The sequence below is a fragment of the Pan paniscus genome, chromosome 7, assembly GCF_029289425.2.
Source record: "Pan paniscus chromosome 7, NHGRI_mPanPan1-v2.0_pri, whole genome shotgun sequence".
NCBI lineage: Eukaryota > Metazoa > Chordata > Mammalia > Primates > Hominidae > Pan > Pan paniscus.
This window is the reverse complement of record NC_073256.2, coordinates 54,092,758-54,115,069: the sequence shown is the minus strand read 5'-3', so window position 1 is coordinate 54,115,069 and position 22,312 is coordinate 54,092,758. Positions and strand designations below refer to the sequence as shown.

General features: G+C 38.8%; 1 protein-coding gene across 8 annotated transcripts in view; it reads right to left on the bottom strand.

Moving 5' to 3' along the window:
• UNC5D (unc-5 netrin receptor D) overlaps nt 1–22,312 on the bottom strand; it is a 557,242-nt gene that overhangs the window by 245,680 nt on the left and 289,250 nt on the right. For 6 of the 8 annotated variants that reach the window (XM_003830743.6, XM_008956162.4, XM_008956161.4 and 3 more), the window contains exon 2: nt 1,341–1,559. In XM_003830743.6, the coding sequence (XP_003830791.3) occupies nt 1,341–1,559 (219 nt within the window). Of the gene's footprint in view, nt 1–1,340; nt 1,560–6,313; nt 6,662–17,008; nt 17,093–22,312 lie in introns of those variants that run through there. The other 2 variants (XM_055116454.2, XM_034965936.3) reach the window with 2 other exon arrangements.

Genomic DNA, 22,312 nt, shown 5'->3' with positions numbered 1-22,312 from the left:
AGCATCAATTATGCCCATCTGACTTACATATTCATCAATGTTCCTTTCAACCGCTATCAAGTCTACAATACCTTTACTGATAGTCCTAGTTAGATGTGATTTAAGAAACCAATCTTCAGCAGAATCATATTCTTCTTTTCAGATATTTATCCTAACTTCATCTGCACAGCATTTATGGGCATATTTGTCTTATCTCTGTCATTATGTGTAAAGTTCACCCCTATGGGCTATTTTCTTACCTATCTCTGAATACTCTGAAAGGCCTACCTTGTTATATAGAATATCGTTGCTATATAGTTAATAAATTAGGCTGATTTGAAACTTCAGAGTTATACTGATGTTTTCTGACTTATTCAAAAATCGGATATCTAGTGAGTTGACCAAGTCAAGTAGTTGACCATCTAAAAAAATCAACAATCTAACGTGTGACCAGATTGGATCTTGTCTGAGAAAGCAAAGTTCAAAAGCATAGATTGTTTCTGTCAACATTAAAATATAAAAGGATATACATTTTGAAGGCTTTGAGTCAAATTATCTCACTTTGACATCCAGGGCAAGCACTTTACTTAATCTCTTTGAGCCTTAGTTTCCTTGTCTACGAGAAGGTAATAATAGCGTTATCTACTGCAGGGGACTGTTGAAAAAACTGAGCAAGACAAAAAACTGAGCAAGTCAAATGCTTAAAGCCTGATATATAGTGAGTGGTCAATATGCATTAGCTAGTATAATCATAATTTCCATCATCAACACTTATCAGCCAAATTTGCCAATAATTTACTAATAATGTAAAGATGGTCCCACAATTCTTTCATATTGGAGCTCCTGCTAGGATATGGTAATCTAATTTGGGATCTGCCACTACACCATAGTCAAAAAAAAAAAAAAAAAAAAAAAAAAGGGACTCAGAAACCACCAAATGTGGAGAATAAAGTGCAAAGAATAAAATCTAGGAAAGATTAAAGAAACTCAAATCATGCTGCTTAACAAGGGGTTTGATGCAAGATTTAATATTTGGCCTCAAAAATATTCAGAATTCTGCAAACAAAAACAGTGACTCCCTGGTTTATTTCCAGTGATAATATTAACTTTCATACAAAATTTGGTGTTTAAAGTTATCTACAGCAAGAAAAAAATGCCTCTGCATCATATCGGAAGGGACTACCAAGGCAGCTGTAGGGTCATTTGAAGAAAAGGATTACATCTTATATGCCGGGAGTGATGTAACTATGACCTCATTCACACAAGGCAATGGGGGGTGATTTCCAGTCTTTCCCAGAGACATAACCACAGGAGAACCTAAAGAGTCACCACAGCTGCTTCTGACTGCTGCACGCTCCTACCTGAGCTCTCGTCCAGAGTCTCTTCAGAGACGTGCTCGTTCTGATGGACCCACTCGCCGTTGCATTTGAAGAATATCTGCATGGCTGGCCTCGCTTTGCACCTGAGTGCAATAGGGTTGCTCTTGATAATATAAGCATCATCTGGCTCCTCTATGAAATGAGGCAGTGTCCCAGGAGCTGATGGGATGGATTCGGGAAGGGCTTCGCCATTGTCAGTTCCTGTGAAATCAAAAAAGACATCAGAACACAGCCTACATTGATAGCACATACACCAGGACACAATGGCAAACCCGCACCAGCTCTAAGATTCTGTGCTGGAGAAATATTCGCTTTATTAATAAAGCATGCTTGTAGAACTGGTGTAGATGAATTATCTTCTAGAAGCTGAACTAGGAGGATATGGTGCCTCCAGCTAGCCATGGCTTCAGTGTTATTGGATGAAACATAAGAATGAATAGGACACGCCTCAAATTTCTGTTTTGAATCCGAGCGTCTTTGCAGAAACAACTGAGATAAACATCTGTGAGGTGAGAGGCTCTGGTGAATGGTTACCTTAAAGGGCTAATGACAACCCCAAGCTGCTTCAAAATTTTGAAAAATGGTGAGAATAGATGTTGTTCTCCCACACATGTATGTGAATGACAGGGATGATAACAGAGGATACTCAGCCATAAAATATGGTCAAAAGATTCCAAATGGTCTGCTTTCTTTACCTATGAAATGGTGGAGATTGTCTGGCAATCGTCTTGGATCTTGGATAACTCACCAGCTCACTGCCCCTTCAAAGGGAACACGATTCCATTTTGCTTGCCTTTGGCCCACCCTCTGCCCCCAGCAACCTTCCGCTGGTGAGAATGAACACAAATCACTAATAGCTCTGAGCTTATAGCCAGTAGTTATAATTACATGTGATCAAATGAAAGGAATAAACTGGACTCTCCCCTAACCTTAGGAAATGGAGGAAGCAATATAAAAAGGGAAGTGCAGGAGGGAAAACTGTACTTCCCTGTTTCTTAAGTGAGCAAAGACTTAAGTCCCAGGAAACTGCCACAAAATCAAAGGCAGGAGGGTGTGATTGCTGAGCACAGTGGAGAGGACAAGGAGGAGTGGCATCTTGTACCCTCGAAAGGCCATTCTACTGTAAGACCAAAGAAAGCAAACATTTCAATAGCAAGATTAACTGCCCTAGAAATGGTTGTTCCCATTGAGACCAAACCAGTCTTTAGGATGGAGGAAAACTACCTAGTGAACCACTGGAAGAACAATCTCACTGTGAAGGTTAATATGGAGTGTCAACTTGATTGGATGGAAGGATGCAAAGTATTGTTCCTGGGTGAGTCTGTGAGGGTGTTGTCAAATGTCAAATTAACATTTGAGTCAGTGGGCTGGGAAAGGCAGACCCACCCTCAATCCAGGTGGGTACCATCTAATCAGCTGCCAGCATGGCCAGAATAAAAGCAGTAGAAGAATGTGGAAAGACTAGACTGGTTGAGACTTCTGGCCTACATTGTTCTCCCGTGCTGGATGCTTTCTGCCCTTGAACATCAGACTCAAAGTTCCTCAATTTTGGGACTTGAACTGGCTTCCTTGCTCCTCAGCTTGCAGACGGCCTATTGTGGGACCGCATCTTGTGATTGTGAGTCAATACTCCTTAAGAAACTCCCCTTTATATATACATCTATCCTATTAGTTCTGTCCCTCTAGAGAACCCTGACTAATGCACTCACCCATCAGATCCAACTCTCCGAAGAGAGTCTGGGAAAGGGCTGCATCTTGTGACCCCACCTGCTTTCTGCATGTCACTGATGCAGTTGTGACCAGAGCCTCTTACTATTCATGCTTAAGTCAACAACCCAAATCAGGAAGCATTGTCAATGGTAAACCTAATTCATTAAAAACAGGAGGATTGTTCTGACTGGCCGCGGTGGCTTACGCCTGTAATCCCAACACTTTGAGAGGGCTAGGCAGGCAGATCACTTGAGGTCAGGAATTTGAGAGCAGCCTGGCCAACATGGCAAATCCCTGTCTCTACTAAAAATAAAAATAGTATCCAGGCATGGTGGCACGTGCCTGTAATCTCAGCGACTTGAGAGGCTGAGGCAGGAGAACTGCTTGAACCTGGAAGGCAGAGGTTGCAGTGAGCCAAGGTCATGCTACTGCACTCCAGCCTCCAGCCTGGGCAACATAGTGAGACTCTGTCTCAATTAAAAAAAAAAAAAAAAAAAGAGTAATGTTCTGTTGAGGAACCACAGGAGGAATTCTTAAAAGTAAAAAGAGGTACAAAGGCTCAGACTTCAAGAGGTATTTTGTATAAGGAAGAAAATAAAAGACACCAAGTTAGTAAATGGCTCCTAACAACTGGAAACACACATGCATAGTTTGCCACTGGAAGAAATTAAACTTAAATGTAACTTGATTCTTCCAAATAAGATTTTTCTCCCCATTAAATACATCAGCTTAAGGGGAGAAAAAACAGCCTCACATAACACAGAGTTTAAGAGACTATAAGCTTGAAATGTATTTGCAATGGAAAAGCTAACTCACATTCAAGTAATTGTCAGCATCAAAAAATTGTAAAGCAAATATTCTAAAAAGTAAGGGCAAACAGTTTATGTCAAAAGTACAATAAAGTCAGAAAATAAAATGTGTATATGTCACAGGGAGTAAGAGGGGTTTCGGGGTAGAATCTCAGATGTGGTTTTTTAAAAATATTTTAATTATATTTAAAATGGATTTCATAAAATAAATCACATATTAATTTGTTTTGTTACTGAATGCTTATGCCAATTTCTATCTTCAACAAATACCAAGTCCCCGCAGGATTTTGTAAATCCATATGTTAGAGGAAATGACAAAAGTATTAAAAGATTTTATATGAGCATCAACTGCTTACACTCCTATTAGGCGCTTTAGTTCTGTCTAATTCATTGTTCAATTCATAAAAGGGCCACTTGATAAACAATACATACCCAAACCTATAGTGGTAAGCTTAGCAGACACGTACAGACATGCAATCTGAATGATGCATTTTTGCTTTACTAGTAACAACGCATGAATATGTCTATGTATCTGGCATAAATGCCAAATAAATAAAGGGACTAGATCATGTAATAGATCAAGTTTTAACCATTCAACTCACAAAATACAGAGAGATCTAAAAGCAATTAGGTTCCCCTCCTCCCATTTTAATAAATGTCCTTTAGATAAGCAGCACGTTCAGCCTGCATCTGAAAGAGAGCAGGAGACTGGAATGGACAAGCCTGAGGGTAACTGTCCTAGCTACCCGAGGATCCCCCTTAAGGATCAGTCAATCTTAGGCCAGGCACAACTCATGTCTGTAATTCCAGCACTTTGGGAGGCAAAGGCGAGAGGATCACTTGAGCCCAGGAGTTTCAGAACAGCTTGGACAACACAGTGAGACCCTCTACAAAAAAATTTAAAAATAAAAAAATTAGCTGGATGCATGCGTGTAGTCCCAGCTACTTGGGAGGCTGAAGTGGGAGGCTCGCTTGAGCTCAGGGAGTAGAGGCTGCAGTGAGTCAAGATCACACCACTGGCACTCCAGCCTGGGTGACAGAGAGAGACAGACCCTATTTCAAAAATAAATAAATTAAAAAGAATCAGTTAATGTTCAGAGGATGAGAAAAAGGGTGGAATGTAACATTACATTTTTATTATTACATAAATACAAAAATTGTTGGGATCCATGAAAATAAGAAAAGAAGAAAAATGATTTACTAGAGTGGCAGTGGGAAGGTGAGGGATTGTAGGTATATATTTGTATACATATCACTGTTTATTTGCATCCGTCTAAAAAATGAGGTAGGTGAAAATAAGAATCTTTTTTTTTTTTTTTTGGCTTTGTATAGCGAAGTGCTGGGAGTAGTTACTGCCTATCCCTGTAGCCCGCCCTGCCTTCCCACACTCCAAGTTCCACACTGGGTCAGGCTCTCATTCCTGGTGCAGCAAAGCCCTGCCCAGTAGGTGGCTACCCTCCAGCAAAAGGGCTTAATCCCCTCAGCAGGCTGCCTCTCCAGGAGGACACCCCTTCCTCATCCCACAGGGCAATGACTCACCTCTCTCTCCCCCTCTCCAACCCATACTTGCCAACCATGCTCAGCCCTGCCTGGTAGTTTTGAACTGAATTCTTCAGGAAACTGTCAATTCTTTCAGTAAAAGGGAAGGATAGGGAAGAAAGAGGAACAGGAACTGAAGTGGAAACTTTTAAGGGGCTTATAAATTGCTGACAGATTCTATTCTTTGGGACAGGGTGGGAGGAGGTCATTTACTTTAATAAATAGTTTTATGCAAGACTGCATGAATGCTTTTTTTCCTTCAAGATAAATTTATTCATAATCTCAACACATATGCCACAACTCCACTTTACAACTCAAAGAAAAGTTTTAAATTCTGGTAGGACAAATGGCTGGTGACTGATCCAGCCATCTGCCTCCTTCCACACCACATTCACAGCAGAGGCTGGAAAAATCACAGACTCTGATGACCTTCTTGCAGTTCAGCATGGTCAGGTGACACTGGTTTAGCACATGAGTCGTAAACAGAAGCTTCTGTGAAAGCTTGTATCTCCCTGATATAAAGAATAGGTGTGACCAGGTGCTGTGGCTCATGCCTGTAATCCCAGCACTTTGGGAGGCAGAGGTGGGCAGATCACCTGAGGTCAGGAGTTTGAGACTAGCCTGGCCAACATGGTGAAACCCCGTCTCTACTAAAAATACAAAAATTAGCCAGGTGTGGTGGCACACGCCTGTAATCCCAGCTACTCAGGAGGGTGAGGCTGGAAAATCACTTGTACCCGGAAGGCAGAGGTTGCCGTGAGCCGTGATCACACTATTGCACTCCAGCCTGAGTGAAAGACCGAGACTCTGTCTCAAAAAAAAAAAAAAAAAAAAAAAAACGAAAGAAAGAATAGGTGTGGTTGGTACTGTCCTTTCTCCTGTTTGTTCCTGCCTTACCTGGTGAAGTTTGGGAGGAAAAGTCCAACAGGAACCCGGAAGTCCCAGCACAGACATCACTGAGAGCTTTAACTAACACCAGGATCATCCACCCCCAGATAACATATTACAGCTTTTTTTTTTAAACAATCCCTACTTATTTAACGCTACTGATCAATTTTCTGTTATTTGTGGCAGAAAAACGTTCCTCACTGATACAGCTGCATCTTCCTTCTTACACAAAGCCAGCACTCCAAGCTTCACTTAATTAAATCCTAATGCCATCAGCTGTTCAGGAAAGAGCCTTGGTAGGCTAAGGAATGTGGAAACTCCGTTAGCAGAAAGTCAAAATAAGAGCTGCTGTTTACCAAGTAACTACAGATTGTGGTAATAAGCCTTCTACACGGATTCGGTCATTTAAGAGACACAGAAACTCTCCAAGGTGGGTGTCATTGTGCATCTGAGGAGATGCTTTAATTATCTGCCTTGCCTAAGGCTGCACTGACAGTAAGTGGTGGGCTCAGAACTTGAATGCAGGTCTCTGACTCCAGCCACCTCAGAATTCCATTTTGTTTCAGAGGAATGGATTCTTATAAGTCTGATACTCTAATTTAGTGAGTGCCTGTCGCAGGGTAATAGTGTGCAGTTCATAAAACCAAAAGATGGTATAAAAACACACATTATCTGTGAGTCACTTCTTCACTTACAATAAGTATGACATTTACCTTAAAGATCATTTGGTTAACCTGTCAGCTGGACTGCGATTCCAGATCAGGATGGGTGTGTTAGGAACCCCTCCCAGAGAAGGCCCTGAGAAAATAAATATTTTTGAGAGAACTAGTGTTCTACCAACTATATTTAACTGACTAGACATCCTCACCAAAGTCAGAAATAAAGAAGTCAAAGAATAATTGTTTGAGAATAAAATAATAAGAATTTTTCTGTGTTTCATTTAGAAATAAATGTTTCTTTTAAAGCAGGAATATTTAACAACTAAAATTCCAATTAAAATATAAGGACATGGTGAACATTAGCAAGAAAAACAACTGGGCGAAAGGCACTGCCATTCTAATAGGGTTAAGCATAATAAACTGCCAATATTTTATCATTTGATGTGTTGTATTTGTAATGCAATTGGGCACACCGGGGCCCACAGTCATCCAAAATTGGGATTCATAAAATCCTGATCCATTGGATTATTGTTTAAGTGAATTTGAGCATCACGAGATTTTGAGACGTTCTAAATTATTTGTATACTTTTTTCTTGAGAGGACATTACTTTGAAATACATATCACTTTTTTTCTCCTTTTCTGTCTCCAAAGTATGCTTTTTCTGTCTCCAAAGTATGCTTTTCTTTTCACTATACTGGTATTTGTTTCAAAGTGTAAACAGAGACCACACCAAAAAGCAAAGACTAAATCTGCTAAAACTAAAGAACTTTACATGAGAATCAAATAACCTGACAAGGTCTGTGTTAACTCTGTGACCTTGGGTGAATAACTTAACCCTGATGTTCCATTTTTCTCATACACAAAAATGGATGACTAAAATCTGTTAGTGTTTTGTGATGTTAAAATATATGTAAAAATAGAGTAAATGGTTAAATGTTACATACATATCATGTGGCACCATGACCACAACCTTCAGCATCATCACTGGGTGGACAAACAAAAGCATAAAAAGGAAAGAATTACAATTATCATCCCTATGATTTCCATCCCCAAACTTATTATCCTAACATTTATATTTTGATTTTCTGATTGCTATTATTATTTTCATCTCAGAGTCCTAGTGATATGGACCGTTGCTTATAACACTTCTTTATCATTTGCTCCCTGTAGCTATATTAGTAAAATTCTGTTAGGTGAAAAATTCAGAATACATGCTGTGAAGCACTTATTCAATAAACATTCAGTGAAATGGTTACACTGTACACCAGGCACATAGCTATCTTGCAAAGCAGGCTAATACACAATGGGTTTCCTGTTGGCCAGGTCCCAAAACTATTGGCTTTAATAGGCAAGTAGTTAATAAACATAGGAGATTTCATAATATTCCAGAGTCCTTCTCACTGCAATATGTAAATAGAGTAATGCTCCTTAGAATTAGCTCTTTAACTTCCATTCATTTTCTGTGAGTGTATTGGTCCACGGCAATGTGCAAGTCAGAGCAGAAAGTCACAGCAGGAAAACCAAGTTACATAATCTAAAAGAGAATACAATAGAGCCAGGCTTTCTGCCTTCATTTATGTAAATGTGACTTGTCTCCATATGGTTACTTAATTAGATACGGGATGCATTTCGCCCATTTAATGCAGAACAGCAGCCGGAATTTTACATACCAAATATTTAATGCAATTTATGAAACACAGACTCTTTCCCCAGGCCCCAATAAAAGTTTCTTGTTTATTTTTAACTTGAAAACTATTCTTTCTTCCTAACCTGTAATAAAAATGGAAGCGTTTTATATCATTGCATTTGCATCATTCACCTCACCTGTGCGAATCTTATATATGACTAAGATATTACTTTATCCAGCAGATCTTAAATCCTGCAGAATGAAAGATGGGAAAGAGTGCTTAAGACACATTCAAAGAAATCAAAGAGCCATTCTTAGTTCCTTAAAGAACTTCAGATTTCAGTAGACTCTACAAAAGCACATTCATTATTCTCCAATTTATCAGTTTAATACATTCAATGTATTTTTTTTAAATAGACGCATGTGCATGCCTACTAAGATTAGACAATGTTCTAGGTACTAGGGATTCAAAGATGACTAAGACATAGTTACTTTCTGCCAGGGGCTCACAGACTAAAAATAGAGATAAATAATAACAAATCTATGACAAGCATACTTACAGTAAATTGGAAGTATATGCAAAGTGTCATTGGGTACAGAGGAGAGAACCTAACTGTCCCTGGGAGGGTTTATGGCAGGCATCACAGGGAAGATTACCCCTCATCACAGTCTGGATAAATGTGCTGACCAACTGGGCAAGTTGGAGAAGGTAGCCCAACAGCGGGCATGCCATGTGCAGAGATTAAAAGGTAAGAGAGAAATCTTAGGAAATGTGGGATGGCTGAAATATTACATGCCATGGGTACATGGAAAGGAATTTGAAAAGTTAGGTAGAGCTAAATATCATCTTCATTAGAATGCACATTTTAAAGAGCTTGAGATTTTATTAAACCATTGGTCTTATGTGGGTCTGTTAAATTAAGTTTAGACTAAAGCTGCCTCCTGACATACTTTAAATTGTGCCTAAAGCCGATGGTTCACATCGTGTTCAACTAAGATAAACACTGAGCTGTAACTGATCTGACTGTTTCTGAACTTCACTTCCGTTTTCTAAACGTCACTTTCCTTTTCTGTCCATAAATTGTCTTTGACCACGTGGCAGCCTGGAGTCTCTCTAAACCTATTTTGGTTCAAGGACTGCTTGATTGTACAGTTCTTTGCTCAATTCAACTCGGTTAAATTTAATTTTTTTAAAGTTTGTCCCTTAGCAATTCTAACATCTCTCCTTTCTGTGTGCCTTGAACTAGGAACTTTCAGAGATGCAGACACAGAGTAACCACTAGATTATAGAAAGAAAGCTGTCTTGGTTTACAGCATGGGCCCTAAGACCAGTTCAGCTGTGCATTCTTTGAATGCGAGAGAACCCATGCTGGTCCTAATACACAGGACAGTTATTCTTTCAGCCACACTAACACAGGTGACTTATTTCCCAAGAGGGCCACAAAGAAAAGTTTTGTTTTTCTTTGATTGTTAACTTGTAACCATCATTTTAGCTTTCACTTAAGTTGTCTCCAAAACTGGCCTCTCAAATTGGATCTAAGCCAGAGATTCTACACCAGTTATGATGGCAGATACAGCTTTGTCCCCTAATGGAAACATACAGTGATTTAACCTGAGACACCTGTTCCCATAACAGTTTATTCAAAGAGACTTTGAAGTAAGATGTCAAATTTAGTCCAGGTATTTTTCTCTGGGTCACGCAATGTTAGTAATTTAAGTTTGTATTAAGTTTTTTGCTTTTTCTCTATTTTTAGGTTTCTAGAATAAGCACATAACCAGGAAACACACACACACACACACACACACACACACACACCCCTCTGCTTTGTGAAAGAATATAAAGGGCTTCATAAACTATGGCAATTTTAGCTTTCACTTCATGGTCTCTAACTTTATTGTATTAAAATCCACGTATCAGGGAAAAACAAAATATAAATGTATTTAGGAAAAAAATGAAAAAGAATAAGATTATAAGATTTATAACAATTATTCATTTTAAGATGTAAAAAAGAATATCTTGCTGAGAATATGGAGATGGAGTTTATAAATTGTTTAATTCCTCCCCCAACAATGGATACATTTGTGTATGAATATGTCCCACTGACTAATTTTCAAATTCATCTGAAAACCTAGTGGGATTTGGGAAAGGTTTTGCTTTCAAAGTGTTATCGCTTTTCATTTGTAACTGACAGTTTTCAAGAGTGAGGCCATTCATAGTTATGGAAAAATGGTTGTTTTAATGCAACATTGAATGACAGAAAACCAAACAATCAAACACCATTCTCATATTTTTCACTCTTGGAAAATTACCTTTCAGGAAGAGCTTTATGTTTTATGTTCTGCACACTAATACAGCAAGTATTTTCAATCTTTTTATGACAAAAAGACGAAACAAAAGAGGGAAAACGAAACTGTAAGGAGCAAACATTAAATTCTCTTAGAAAGAAATACACTCCTGTTAGATGTCAGGTCACATAAAATCCTAGCCTGTGGCCGTTTAGCTGCATATCTCAAAATGTAAATATAGGCTGATTTGACTGGAACATGATTTGACGGAATTTTTTGTATGTGATGTGGACACAGGCAAAATAGGGTGGAAGATCACCTTAGAGAAAATCCGAACCGACTCTCCTATCTTAGAAGTCATCCAGGCTCTCAGAGGCTAAACAACTTGTCAACAAGTTCTAAGTCACAGGCACAGGATAAAAACCTCTTTGCACTGACATCCAGAACAGCATTTTTTCATCACGCCCATTTTGTTTTGGTGGAACATGAAATATTAAATTGACAACTAACTTCTGTGTTATTATCTATTGAGAAATTTTACCCTCTAAAATCTTGGAAAGTATCTTTTATAGTGATCTTGTAACTTGTAAACATTCTATAGTTCAATATAGTAAAAGGGAAAATATAGTTAACATTTTATGATATATTTTATATGGAAAATTATGGTTTATACTAAATTATAGAAAAATACAAACACATGTTAAAAATATTCCTACCCATTGTCACCAAATTCCCAAAGACCAATACTATTAATAATTTGATATGATTCATTCTAGTATCTGTTTCTGATGTATACTTAATATTTTGGTTTTGTATACATAGAACACACATATATTTGTAATATATTATCTCATTTTTTCATGGTATTACCTCCTCATAAAACTAATTCTAATGATTGCAGGTGTGTCAGTGTTGATCTATTTCTTTACTATTGAACATTTAGTTATATCCAAATTTTCGCTTTATATTGATACTATAATTCTCCACATATCTATATTATACCAAAATTTATATCTTTAGTACAGTTGTCCCTCTGAAGCTTCAATTCTACACATAAAATTGCCTCTAAATATAGTTACTTAAATGTCCTAAAGACCCCTCAAACTTTTATGCCTCAAACAGACTTATTGCTTGGCCCCAAGACTGTTTTTTGGCCTACATCCCATAAAGCTTGTAATAGCTCTAGTATTCACCAGGTTCCCTAAGTTAGAACTTGGGTATCACCTACTTTTCTCCCATTCAGCCCCTATATCGAATTCATCACTAAACCCCATTGATTCCCTCTCCTAAATATCCTTCAAATTCAGCAATTGCTCTTCATCTCCATTCTTCCTATGCTTGTCTGAATCACCACCATCATTCCCCTACATGACTACAATGGATCCTTTTTCTCTTCTGCCTACCCTCCTTTAATCCCTCCTACACACTGCAAAGCAGAATGCTCTTTCCAAAATGCAAATTCAAACATGTCATTCTGTCTTTAAATTCTTAATCCTTTGGATAAAATTCCTCCATCTTTTGAATAAAATTCATATATATATATATATATATATATTTTTTTTTTTTTAATCATGACTGACCAGGCCTTTCATGACGTGGGCCCTGTATTTACCGCTAGCTTCAGTGCCTAATCACTTCACCACCTAGAAGCTATAGGGACTGCCACTCAATTCTTTTAGGGATCTAAACTCTCTTCACCTGGAGATCACACGCATGCTTTTCCTTTTGCCCCATGATACGAATGTCCCCCCTCTTTTGCTTATAGCAGACTCTCCTCCTTTAGATTCAGCTTAGTTGACACATGTTATGTAAGCGTACCAGAGTCCGCCAAATCCTAGGTTGGTTACATTCCTCTTCTTTGCTCTTCCATAATACTTTGTACAACTAAGCAACTATTCATGTATACCAATGCCCAACTATTCATGTATGTAACTATTCATGGATATCATGTACATCTAGACTATAGGTTCCATGAAAGCAAAGGATGTGAGACCCTTCATTATTTATATTACCAATGGTTAAATAGCTCTGAGACTCTACATGTGTTTGTTGAATAAATTTTTTAAAAAATAAAAATAAAAATAAATGAAGCTGTGAAAAAATCCTGTGACCATCCTCTTTGCAATAAAATGTACTGAGTGCAAATGATGCATTAGCAGATATCTTTTTAAATTTTTAATATTTTAATTTTTATTTAATTATATGTATAAATAAAATAATTATTTATTTATTTTATTTTTATTTATTTACTTATTTTATTTATTTATTTTGAGACAAGATCTTTTCCAGGCTGGAGTGCAGTAGTGCCATCATAGTTTACTGCAGCCTCCAATTCCAGGGTCAAGTGGTCCTCCTATCCCAGCTTCCTTAGTACCTGGTACTACAGATGTGTGACACCATGCCCAGATAATTATTTTCACTTTTTATGGAGACATGTTTTCTCTCTGTTGCCCAGGATGGTCTTGAACTCCTGGTGCCAAATGATCCTCTCACCTTGGCCTCCCCAAAATGTTAGAATTATAGGCATGAGCCACCGTATCCTGCCCTAAATTTATTTTCAAAAGGAGTATTCAAATTGACTCAGGCAGCAGCATTATAGAAGCTTAGCAACTTTCCTCATCCTCACCAGCTTTGAACATAATCTCTGAGATATTTGTTAGTTATTGGATAAAAATAATATTAATTGCTTAGTATACACTTGCTGATTACTAGCAAAATTAAATATTAAATCATATTTTTCTACTATTTTTGTTTACCTTCTGAAGTGTTTATTCATATTTTTATCATTTAAGTTTTATGTTTTACACAGTTTTAAGGAGAATGTGGCTCTATAATATCTAAAAAGAAATAAAACATAATTTGAATGTATATATTTCATTGTCTTATCATCAAGGTCTTAAATGATACCATTAATACCTTTTTTGTTGTTGTTTGTTTGTTTTGTTTTTTTTAGAGATGGAGTCTCGCTCTGTCACCCAGACTGGAGTGCAGTGGCGCGATCTCAGCTCATTGCAACCTTCGCCTCCCCTGTTCCAGTGATTCTCCTGCCTCAGCCTCCCGAGTAGCTGGGACTACAGGTGCGTGCCACCACACCCGGCTAAATTTTGTATTTTTATTAGAGACGGGGTTTCACCATATTGGCCAGGCTGGTCTCAAACTCCTGACTGCATGATCAGCCCACCTCAGCCTCCCAAAGTGCTGGGATTACAGGCAGGAGCCACCGTGCCCAGCCACACCTTGCTTTTTATGTTATTTCTTCCAATGCATTAATTCATTCATGACCATATTTTTAAAAGAATTTTGGATTACAGCAATCAAGAGATGAGTTTCACTATCCCAAATGCAAAAGAATTTTGACCAGAATGGGTATCTGTAGACAAAAGCAGGTCTTATGCAGGGAAGAACATACATCTTTAAAAAATAAAAATAGAAATTAATGCTTTATGTGGAGGATTCATAAAGAAAAGGAAAAGACATGGGATTTGTTTTCAGTTTCTTAATGAGATGACCTTCTTTTTACAACAAAGTCCTTCTTCTGGAAATCGCCTAAGACATTGATATGAGGATGAAGTTTTGATGCTTATATGAAATCCTTTAATTCCTTTGTTATTTTTCCTAATACACAGATTGAGTTGAGCCTGCTCGGATGTGGTATTTAGTCAAGATTGACAATACATCACATGGTACTAGTGTCCAGCAAAGAAGCTGCACCCTGATTTGATTTGACAGTTATCCTGATTGGGATGTGAAACGTGTACAACAGAGGGGGCTTAATTTCCTTATCCTCTTGGAGAAGATGCTAGACACAGTCAGAAACAGATTTATACCAAGTTGTATTTGAAGCACAAAATATTGTTCCTCCTGATATTTTTTATCAAGAGGCAATCTGCTACAGGGAAACAAATGTGGGCTTTGGAGTTAAGACAGAGCTAGATTCAAATTCAGGCTTTCTTACTATTTAGCTGTGTGATCTTAGGCAAGATATTTAACCTACCTTAGCTTCTATATTCTTCCAGGTAGAAAGAGAATATCGAACCACAAGGTTGTTGTGTGCATTCAATAGCTACATGCAAATAAAGTTGGATATTGTAGGCATATAATAGGCAGTCAGTCTATAATAGGATATTGTTAGCATATTATTATTAATTAAGGAAAAATTAAGGGATGGATGGAGAAGGAGGAAGCAGAGAAAGAGTTGCATCCTGTAGATTATTATTACTTTTTGTCTGTGAGGGAGAAACTGCTAGAGCAAGAGCCCAGTCTACACAATGGCACTCTAGGAAATGCCTGAATATTTTACGTATTTTTTTTCCTTACAAAGCAATATCTAACATTACAACCCAGTAACCAGTTCTAGAGACCTGGATGCTCTTGAAAGGTTAAGGCTACCTGCCTTTGCCGTAGTGTGTTTGGTAAAGAGCTTTATGTACATCACTGGAAGATCTGCTGTTGTACCTCAAGATTTTGGCATTTGACTTACGGAGCTTAAAAAAAAATTAAAAAAAAAACAGCAACAACAACAACAACAACAAAAAGCCTATTACATATTTGAGCTGTTTAGTACTACCTAATCAGCTTAATTGTACTGAGGTGAAGCCTGGTATGCATACTGTCAGCAAGAAGAATGACGGGGAGAAGAGCACTGTAATAGAGTAAGTTTAATTGCATTATGTGATTTAATTATTTAGTTATCTCAGCACCCTTCCTCCATGTACAAATGAATAGGAATCAGACAATCACGTGCATATTGCTAGGCCATTATAGTTTGCTATTTATCATCAATAGGTTGATAGCTTGCAGGTATCCATGGCTTATAGCAAGCACTTAATTTTGTTGGCACCCAGGGTCTGGGTCAGGAGATGGGTAATGACCTGTATTACTACTGTACAGGTTTTGAAATTAAAAGAACCAACCAACATTACTTGGTACTTTAGGGGAAGATATTAAACCATCAATCAAATGGGTCAGTGTGCCCTAAGAGGAATGAGACATTCCCTAACAGAGGTAACATCTAGAGCAAATATGTGGGAGTTCAGAGAGTTTCAAAATTTTCATGTTAGGTAAGTAGGCACAGAAAGGGAAAGAAAAAAATGGATGTTGATATCATTACACTATATATATGTATATATTTTCTCCTATCTCTCAATCTTTTTTTGTAGCCCAAATATATATTAAAACAAGTTTGACTACAGGGCTTTCCTGATCAAATGTAGTATCTTTGAGCATTTCAAATATTAAATTAGAGAAAAGACACTGTATATCCCAGGAAGGACCTATTCTGTAGTACCTTTACTTAAAAATGGCCCTGAATACTTTTTGGATACCATTTTATATAAATGAGTAAACATAGCTATTTTGAATTGATCTTGAAGTAAATGTAGAACCATCAACCCAAAGTTTCTCAAGCAGAAGACCAGAGTAAACGTAACTTATTTTCAATTGATCTTTAAGTACATCTAGAACCATCAACACAAGGTTTCTCAAACAGGAGACCAGTGACAGTGTTTATAGTGGATGTCACATTAGTGTTAGAATTTAACATCATAACTACAAATTACAAATAAGCACACTTAGTACCCACATACGAAGACAATATCATGTCATTAAAAGACATTAAAATCTGTGTTTAGACAGTGTTTAAAGTTGACAGTAGGATGGAAACAATGGCATAACAGTGTCAGAGAAAGCTGACAAACAGCATTACGAGTTGCTCATCAAACTCTAGATATATGCTACATTACCATTTCCTCCCTATAATATTATACAATTCCTGCGATAAAAAACTACAAAAGAAAACTGAGACCTACAAATGACTTTTTTCCATTGACAAATGATGATATATAATATCAACTATAAAAACAACCAGTTGTGGCGGGAGGAGCCAAGATGGCCGAATAGGAACAGCTCCAGTCTACAGTTCCCAGCGTGAGCGACGCAGAAGACGGGTGATTTCTGCATTTCCATCTGAGGTACCGGGTTTATCTCACTAGGGAGTGCCAGACAGTGGGCGCAGGCCAGTGGGTGCGCGCACCGTGCGCAAGCCGAAGCAGGGCGAGGCATTGCCTCACTTGGGAAGCGCAAGGGGTCAGGGAGTTCCCTTTCCCAGTCAAAAAAAGGGGTGACGGACTCACCTGGAAAATCGGGTCACTCCCACCCGAATATTGTGCTTTTCAGACCGGCTTAAAAAAACGGCGAACCACGAGATTATATCCGGCACCTGGCTCGGAGGGTCCTACGCCCACGGAGTCTCGCTGATTGCTAGCACAGCAGTCTGAGATCAAACTGCAAGGCGGCAGCCAGGCTGGGGGAGGGGCGCCCGCCATTGCCCAGGCTTGCTTAGGTAAACAAAGCAGCCGGGAAGCTCGAACTGGGTGGAGCCCACCACAGCTCAAGGAGGCCTGCCTGCCTCTGTAGGCTCCACCTCTGGGGGCAGGGCACAGACAAACAAAAAGACAGCAGTAACCTCTGCAGACTTAAATGTCCCTGTCTCACAGCTTTGAAGAGAGCAGTGGTTCTCCCAGCACGCAGCTGGAGATCTGAGAACGGGCAGACTGCCTCCTCAAGTGGGACCCTGACCCCTGACCCCCGAGCAGCCTAACTGGGAGGCACCCCCCAGCAGGGGCACACTGACACCTCACACGGCAGGGTATTCCAACAGACCTGCAGCTGAGGGTCCTGTCTGTTAGAAGGAAAACTAACAAACAGAAAGGACATCCACACCGAAAACCCATCTGTACATCACCATCATCAAAGACCAAAAGTAGATAAAACCACAAAGATGGGGAAAAAACAGAACAGAAAAACAGGAAACTCTAAAATGCAGAGCGCCTCTCCTCCTCCAAAGGAACGCAGTTCCTCACCAGCAACGGAACAAAGCTGGATGGAGAATGATTTTGACGAGCTGAGAGAAGAAGGCTTCAGACGATCAAATTACTCTGAGCTACGGGAGGACATTCAAACCAAAGGCAAAGAAGTTGAAAACTTTGAAAAAAATTTAGAAGAATGTATAACTAGAATAACCAATACAGAGAAGTGCTTAAAGGAGCTGATGGAGCTGAAAACCAAGGCTCGAGAACTACATGAAGAATGCAGAAGCCTCAGGAGCTGATGCGATCAACTGGAAGAAAGGGTATCAGCAATGGAAGATGAAATGAATGAAATGAAGCGAGAAGGGAAGTTTAGAGAAAAAAGAATAAAAAGAAATGAGCAAAGCCTCCAAGAAATATGGGACTATGTGAAAAGACCAAATCTACGTCTGATTGGTGTACCTGAAAGTGATGGGGAGAATGGAACCAAGTTGGAAAACACTCTGCAGGATATTATCCAGGAGAACTTCCCCAATCTCGCAAGGCAGGCCAACGTTAAGATTCAGGAAATACAGAGAATGCCACAAAGATACTCCTCGAGAAGAGCAACTCCAAGACACATAATTGTCAGATTCACCAAAGTTGAAATGAAGGAAAAAATGTTAAGGGCAACCAGAGAGAAAGGTCGGGTTACCCTCAAAGGGAAGCCCATCAGACTAACAGCGGATCTCTCGGCAGAAACCCTACAAGCCAGAAGAGAGTGGGGGCCAATATTCAACATTCTTAAAGAAAAGAATTTTCAACCCAGAATTTCATATCCAGCCAAACTAAGCTTCATAAGTGAAGGAGAAATAAAATACTTCACAGACAAGCAAATGCTGAGAGATTTTGTCACCACCAGGCCTGCCCTAAAAGAGCTCCTGAAGGAAGCGCTAAACATAGAAAGGAACAACCGGTACCAGCCGCTGCAAAATCATGCCAAAATGTAAAGACCATCAAGATTAGGAAGAAACTGCATCAACTAACGAGCAAAATCACCAGCTAACGTCATAATGACAGGATCAAATTCACACATAACAGTATTAACTTTAAATGTAAATGGACTAAATGCTCCAATTAAAAGACACAGACTGGCAAATTGGATAAAGAGTCAAGACCCATCAGTGTGCTGTATTCAGGAAACCCATCTCACGTGCAGAGACACACATAGGCTCAAAATAAAAGGATGGAGGAAGATCTACCAAGCAAATGGAAAACAAAAAAAGGCAGGGGTTGCAATCCTAGTCTCTGATAAAACAGACTTTAAACCAACAAAGATCAAAAGAGACAAAGAAGGCCATTACATAATGGTAAAGGGATCCTAAATATATATGCACCCAATACAGGAGCACCCAGATTCATAAAGCAAGTCCTTAGTGACCTACAAAGAGACTTAGACTCCCACACATTAATAATGGGAGACTTTAACACCCCACTGTCAACATTAGACAGATCAACGAGACAGAAAGTCAACAAGGATACCCAGGAATTGAATTCAGCTCTGCACCAAGTGGACCTAATAGACATCTACAGAACTCTCCACCCCAAATCAACAGAATATACATTTTTTTCAACACCACACCACACCTATTCCAAAATTGACCACATAGTTGGAAGTAAAGCTCTCCTCAGCAAATGTAAAAGAACGGAAATTATAACGAACTATCTCTCAGACCACAGTGCAATCAAGCTAGAACTCAGGATTAAGAATCTCACTCAAAGCCGCTCAACTACATGGAAACTGAACAACCTGCTCCTGAATGACTACTGGGTACATAACAAAATGAAGGCAGAAATAAAGATGTTCTTTGAAACCAACGAGAACAAAGACACAACATACCAGAATCTCTGGGACACATTCAAAGCAGTGTGTAGAGGGAAATTTATAGCACTAAATGCCCACAAGAGAAAGCAGGAAAGATCCAGAATTGACACCCTAACATCACAATTAAAAGAACTAGAAAAGCAAGAGCAAACACATTCAAAAGCTAGCAGAAGGCAAGAAATAACTAAAATCAGAGCAGAACTGAAGGAAATAGAGACACAAAAAACCCTTCAAAAAATCAATGAATCCAGGAGCTGGTTTTTTGAAGGGATCAACAAAATTGATAGACCACTAGCAAGACTAATAAAGAAAAAAAGAGAGAAGAATCAAACAGACACAATAAAAAATGATAAAGGGGATATCACCACCGATCCCACAGAAATACAAACTACCATCAGAGAATACTACAAACACCTCTACGCAAATAAACTAGAAAATCTACAAGAAATGGATAAATTCCTCAACACATACACTCTCCCAAGACTAAACCAGGAAGAAGTTGAATCTCTGAATAGACCAATAACAGGAGCTGAAATTGTGGCAATAATCAATAGTTTACCAACCAAACAGAGTCCAGGACCAGATGGATTCACAGCCGAATTCTACCAGAGGTACAAGGAGGAACTGGTACCATTCCTTCTGAAACTATTCCAATCAATAGAAAAAGAGGGAATCCTCCCTAACTCATTTTATGAGGCCAGCATTATCCTGATACCAAAGCCGGGCAGAGACACAACCAAAAAAGAGAATTTTAGACCAATATCCTTGATGAACATTGATGCAAAAATCCTCAATAAAATACTGGCAAAACGAATCCAGCAGCACATCAAAAAGCTTATCCACCATGATCAAGCGGGCTTCATCCCTGGGATGCAAGGCTGGTTCAATATACGCAAGTAAATAAATGTAATCCAGCATATAAACAGAGCCAAAGACAAAAACCACATGATTATCTCAATAGATGCAGAAAAAGCCTTTGACAAAATTCAACAACCCTTCATGCTAAAAACTCTCAATAAATTAGGTATTGATGGGACGTATTTCAAAATAATAAGAGCTATCTATGACAAACCCACAGCCAATATCATACTGAATGGGCAAAAACTGGAAGCATTCCCTTTGAAAATTGGCACAAGACAGGGATGCCCTCTCTCACCACTCCTATTCAACATAGTGTTGGAAGTTCTGGCCAGGGCAATTAGGCAGGAGAAGGAAATAAAGGGCATTCAATTAGGAAAAGAGGAAGTCAAATTGTCCCTGTTTGCAGACGACATGATTGTATATCTAGAAAACCCCATTGTCTCAACCCAAAATCTCCTTAAGCTGATAAGTAACTTCAGCAAAGTTGCAGGATACAAAATCAATGTACAAAAATCACAAGCATTCTTATACACCAACAACAGACAAACAGAGAGCCAAATCATGAGTGAACTCCCATTCACAATTGCTTCAAAGAGAATAAAATACCTAGGAATCCAACTTACAAGGGATGTGAAGGACCTCTTCAAGGAGAACTACAAACCACTGCTCAAGGAAATAAAAGAGGATACAAACAAATGGAAGAACATTCCATGCTCATGGGTAGGAAGAATCAATATCATGAAAATGGCCATACTGCCCAAGGTAATTTACAGATTCAATGCCATCCCCATCAAGCTACCAATGACTTTCTTCACAGAATTGGAAAAAACTACTTTAAAGTTCATATGGAACCAAAAAAGAGCCCACATTGCCAAGTCAATCCTAAGCCAAAAGAACAAAGCTGGAGGCATCACACTACCTGACTTCAAACTATACTACAAGGCTACAGTAACCAAAACAGCATAGTACTGGTACCAAAACAGAGATATAGATCAATGGAACAGAACAGAGCCCTCAGAAATAACGCCGCATATCTACAACTATCTGATCTTTGACAAACCTGAGAAAAACAAGCAATGGGGAAAGGATTTCCTATTTAATAAATGGTGCTGGGAAAACTGGCTAGCCATATGTAGAAAGCTGAAACTGGATCCCTTCCTTACACCTTATACAAAAATCAATTCAAGATGGATTAAAGATTTAAACATTAGACCTAAAACCATAAAAACCCTAGAAGAAAACCTAGGCATTACCATTCAGGACATAGGCATGGGCAAGGACTTCATGTCCAAAACACCAAAAACAATGGCAACAAAAGACAAAATTGACAAATGGGATCTAATTAAACTAAAGAGCTTCTGCACAGCAAAAGAAACTACCATCAGAGTGAACAGGCAACCTACAAAATGGGAGAAAATTTTCGCAACCTACTTATCTGACAAAGGGCTAATATCCAGAATCTACAATGAACTCAAACAAATTTACAAGAAAAAAACAAACAACCCCATCAAAAAGTGGGCAAAGGACATGAACAGACACTTCTCAAAAGAAGACATTTATGCAGCCAAAAAACACATGAAAAAATGCTCATCATCACTGGCCATCAGAGAAATGCAAATCAAAACCACAATGAGATACCATCTCACACCAGTTAGAATGGCAATCATTGAAAAGTCAGGAAACAACAGGTGCTGGAGAGGATGTGGAGAAATAGGAACACTTTTACACTGTTGGTGGGACTGTAAACTAGTTCAACCATTGTGGAAGTCAGTGTGGCAATTCCTCAGGGATCTAGAACTAGAAATACCATTTGACCCAGCCATCCCATTACTGGGTATATACCCAAATGACTATAAATCATGCTGCTATAAAGACACATGCACACGTATGTTTATTGCAGCATT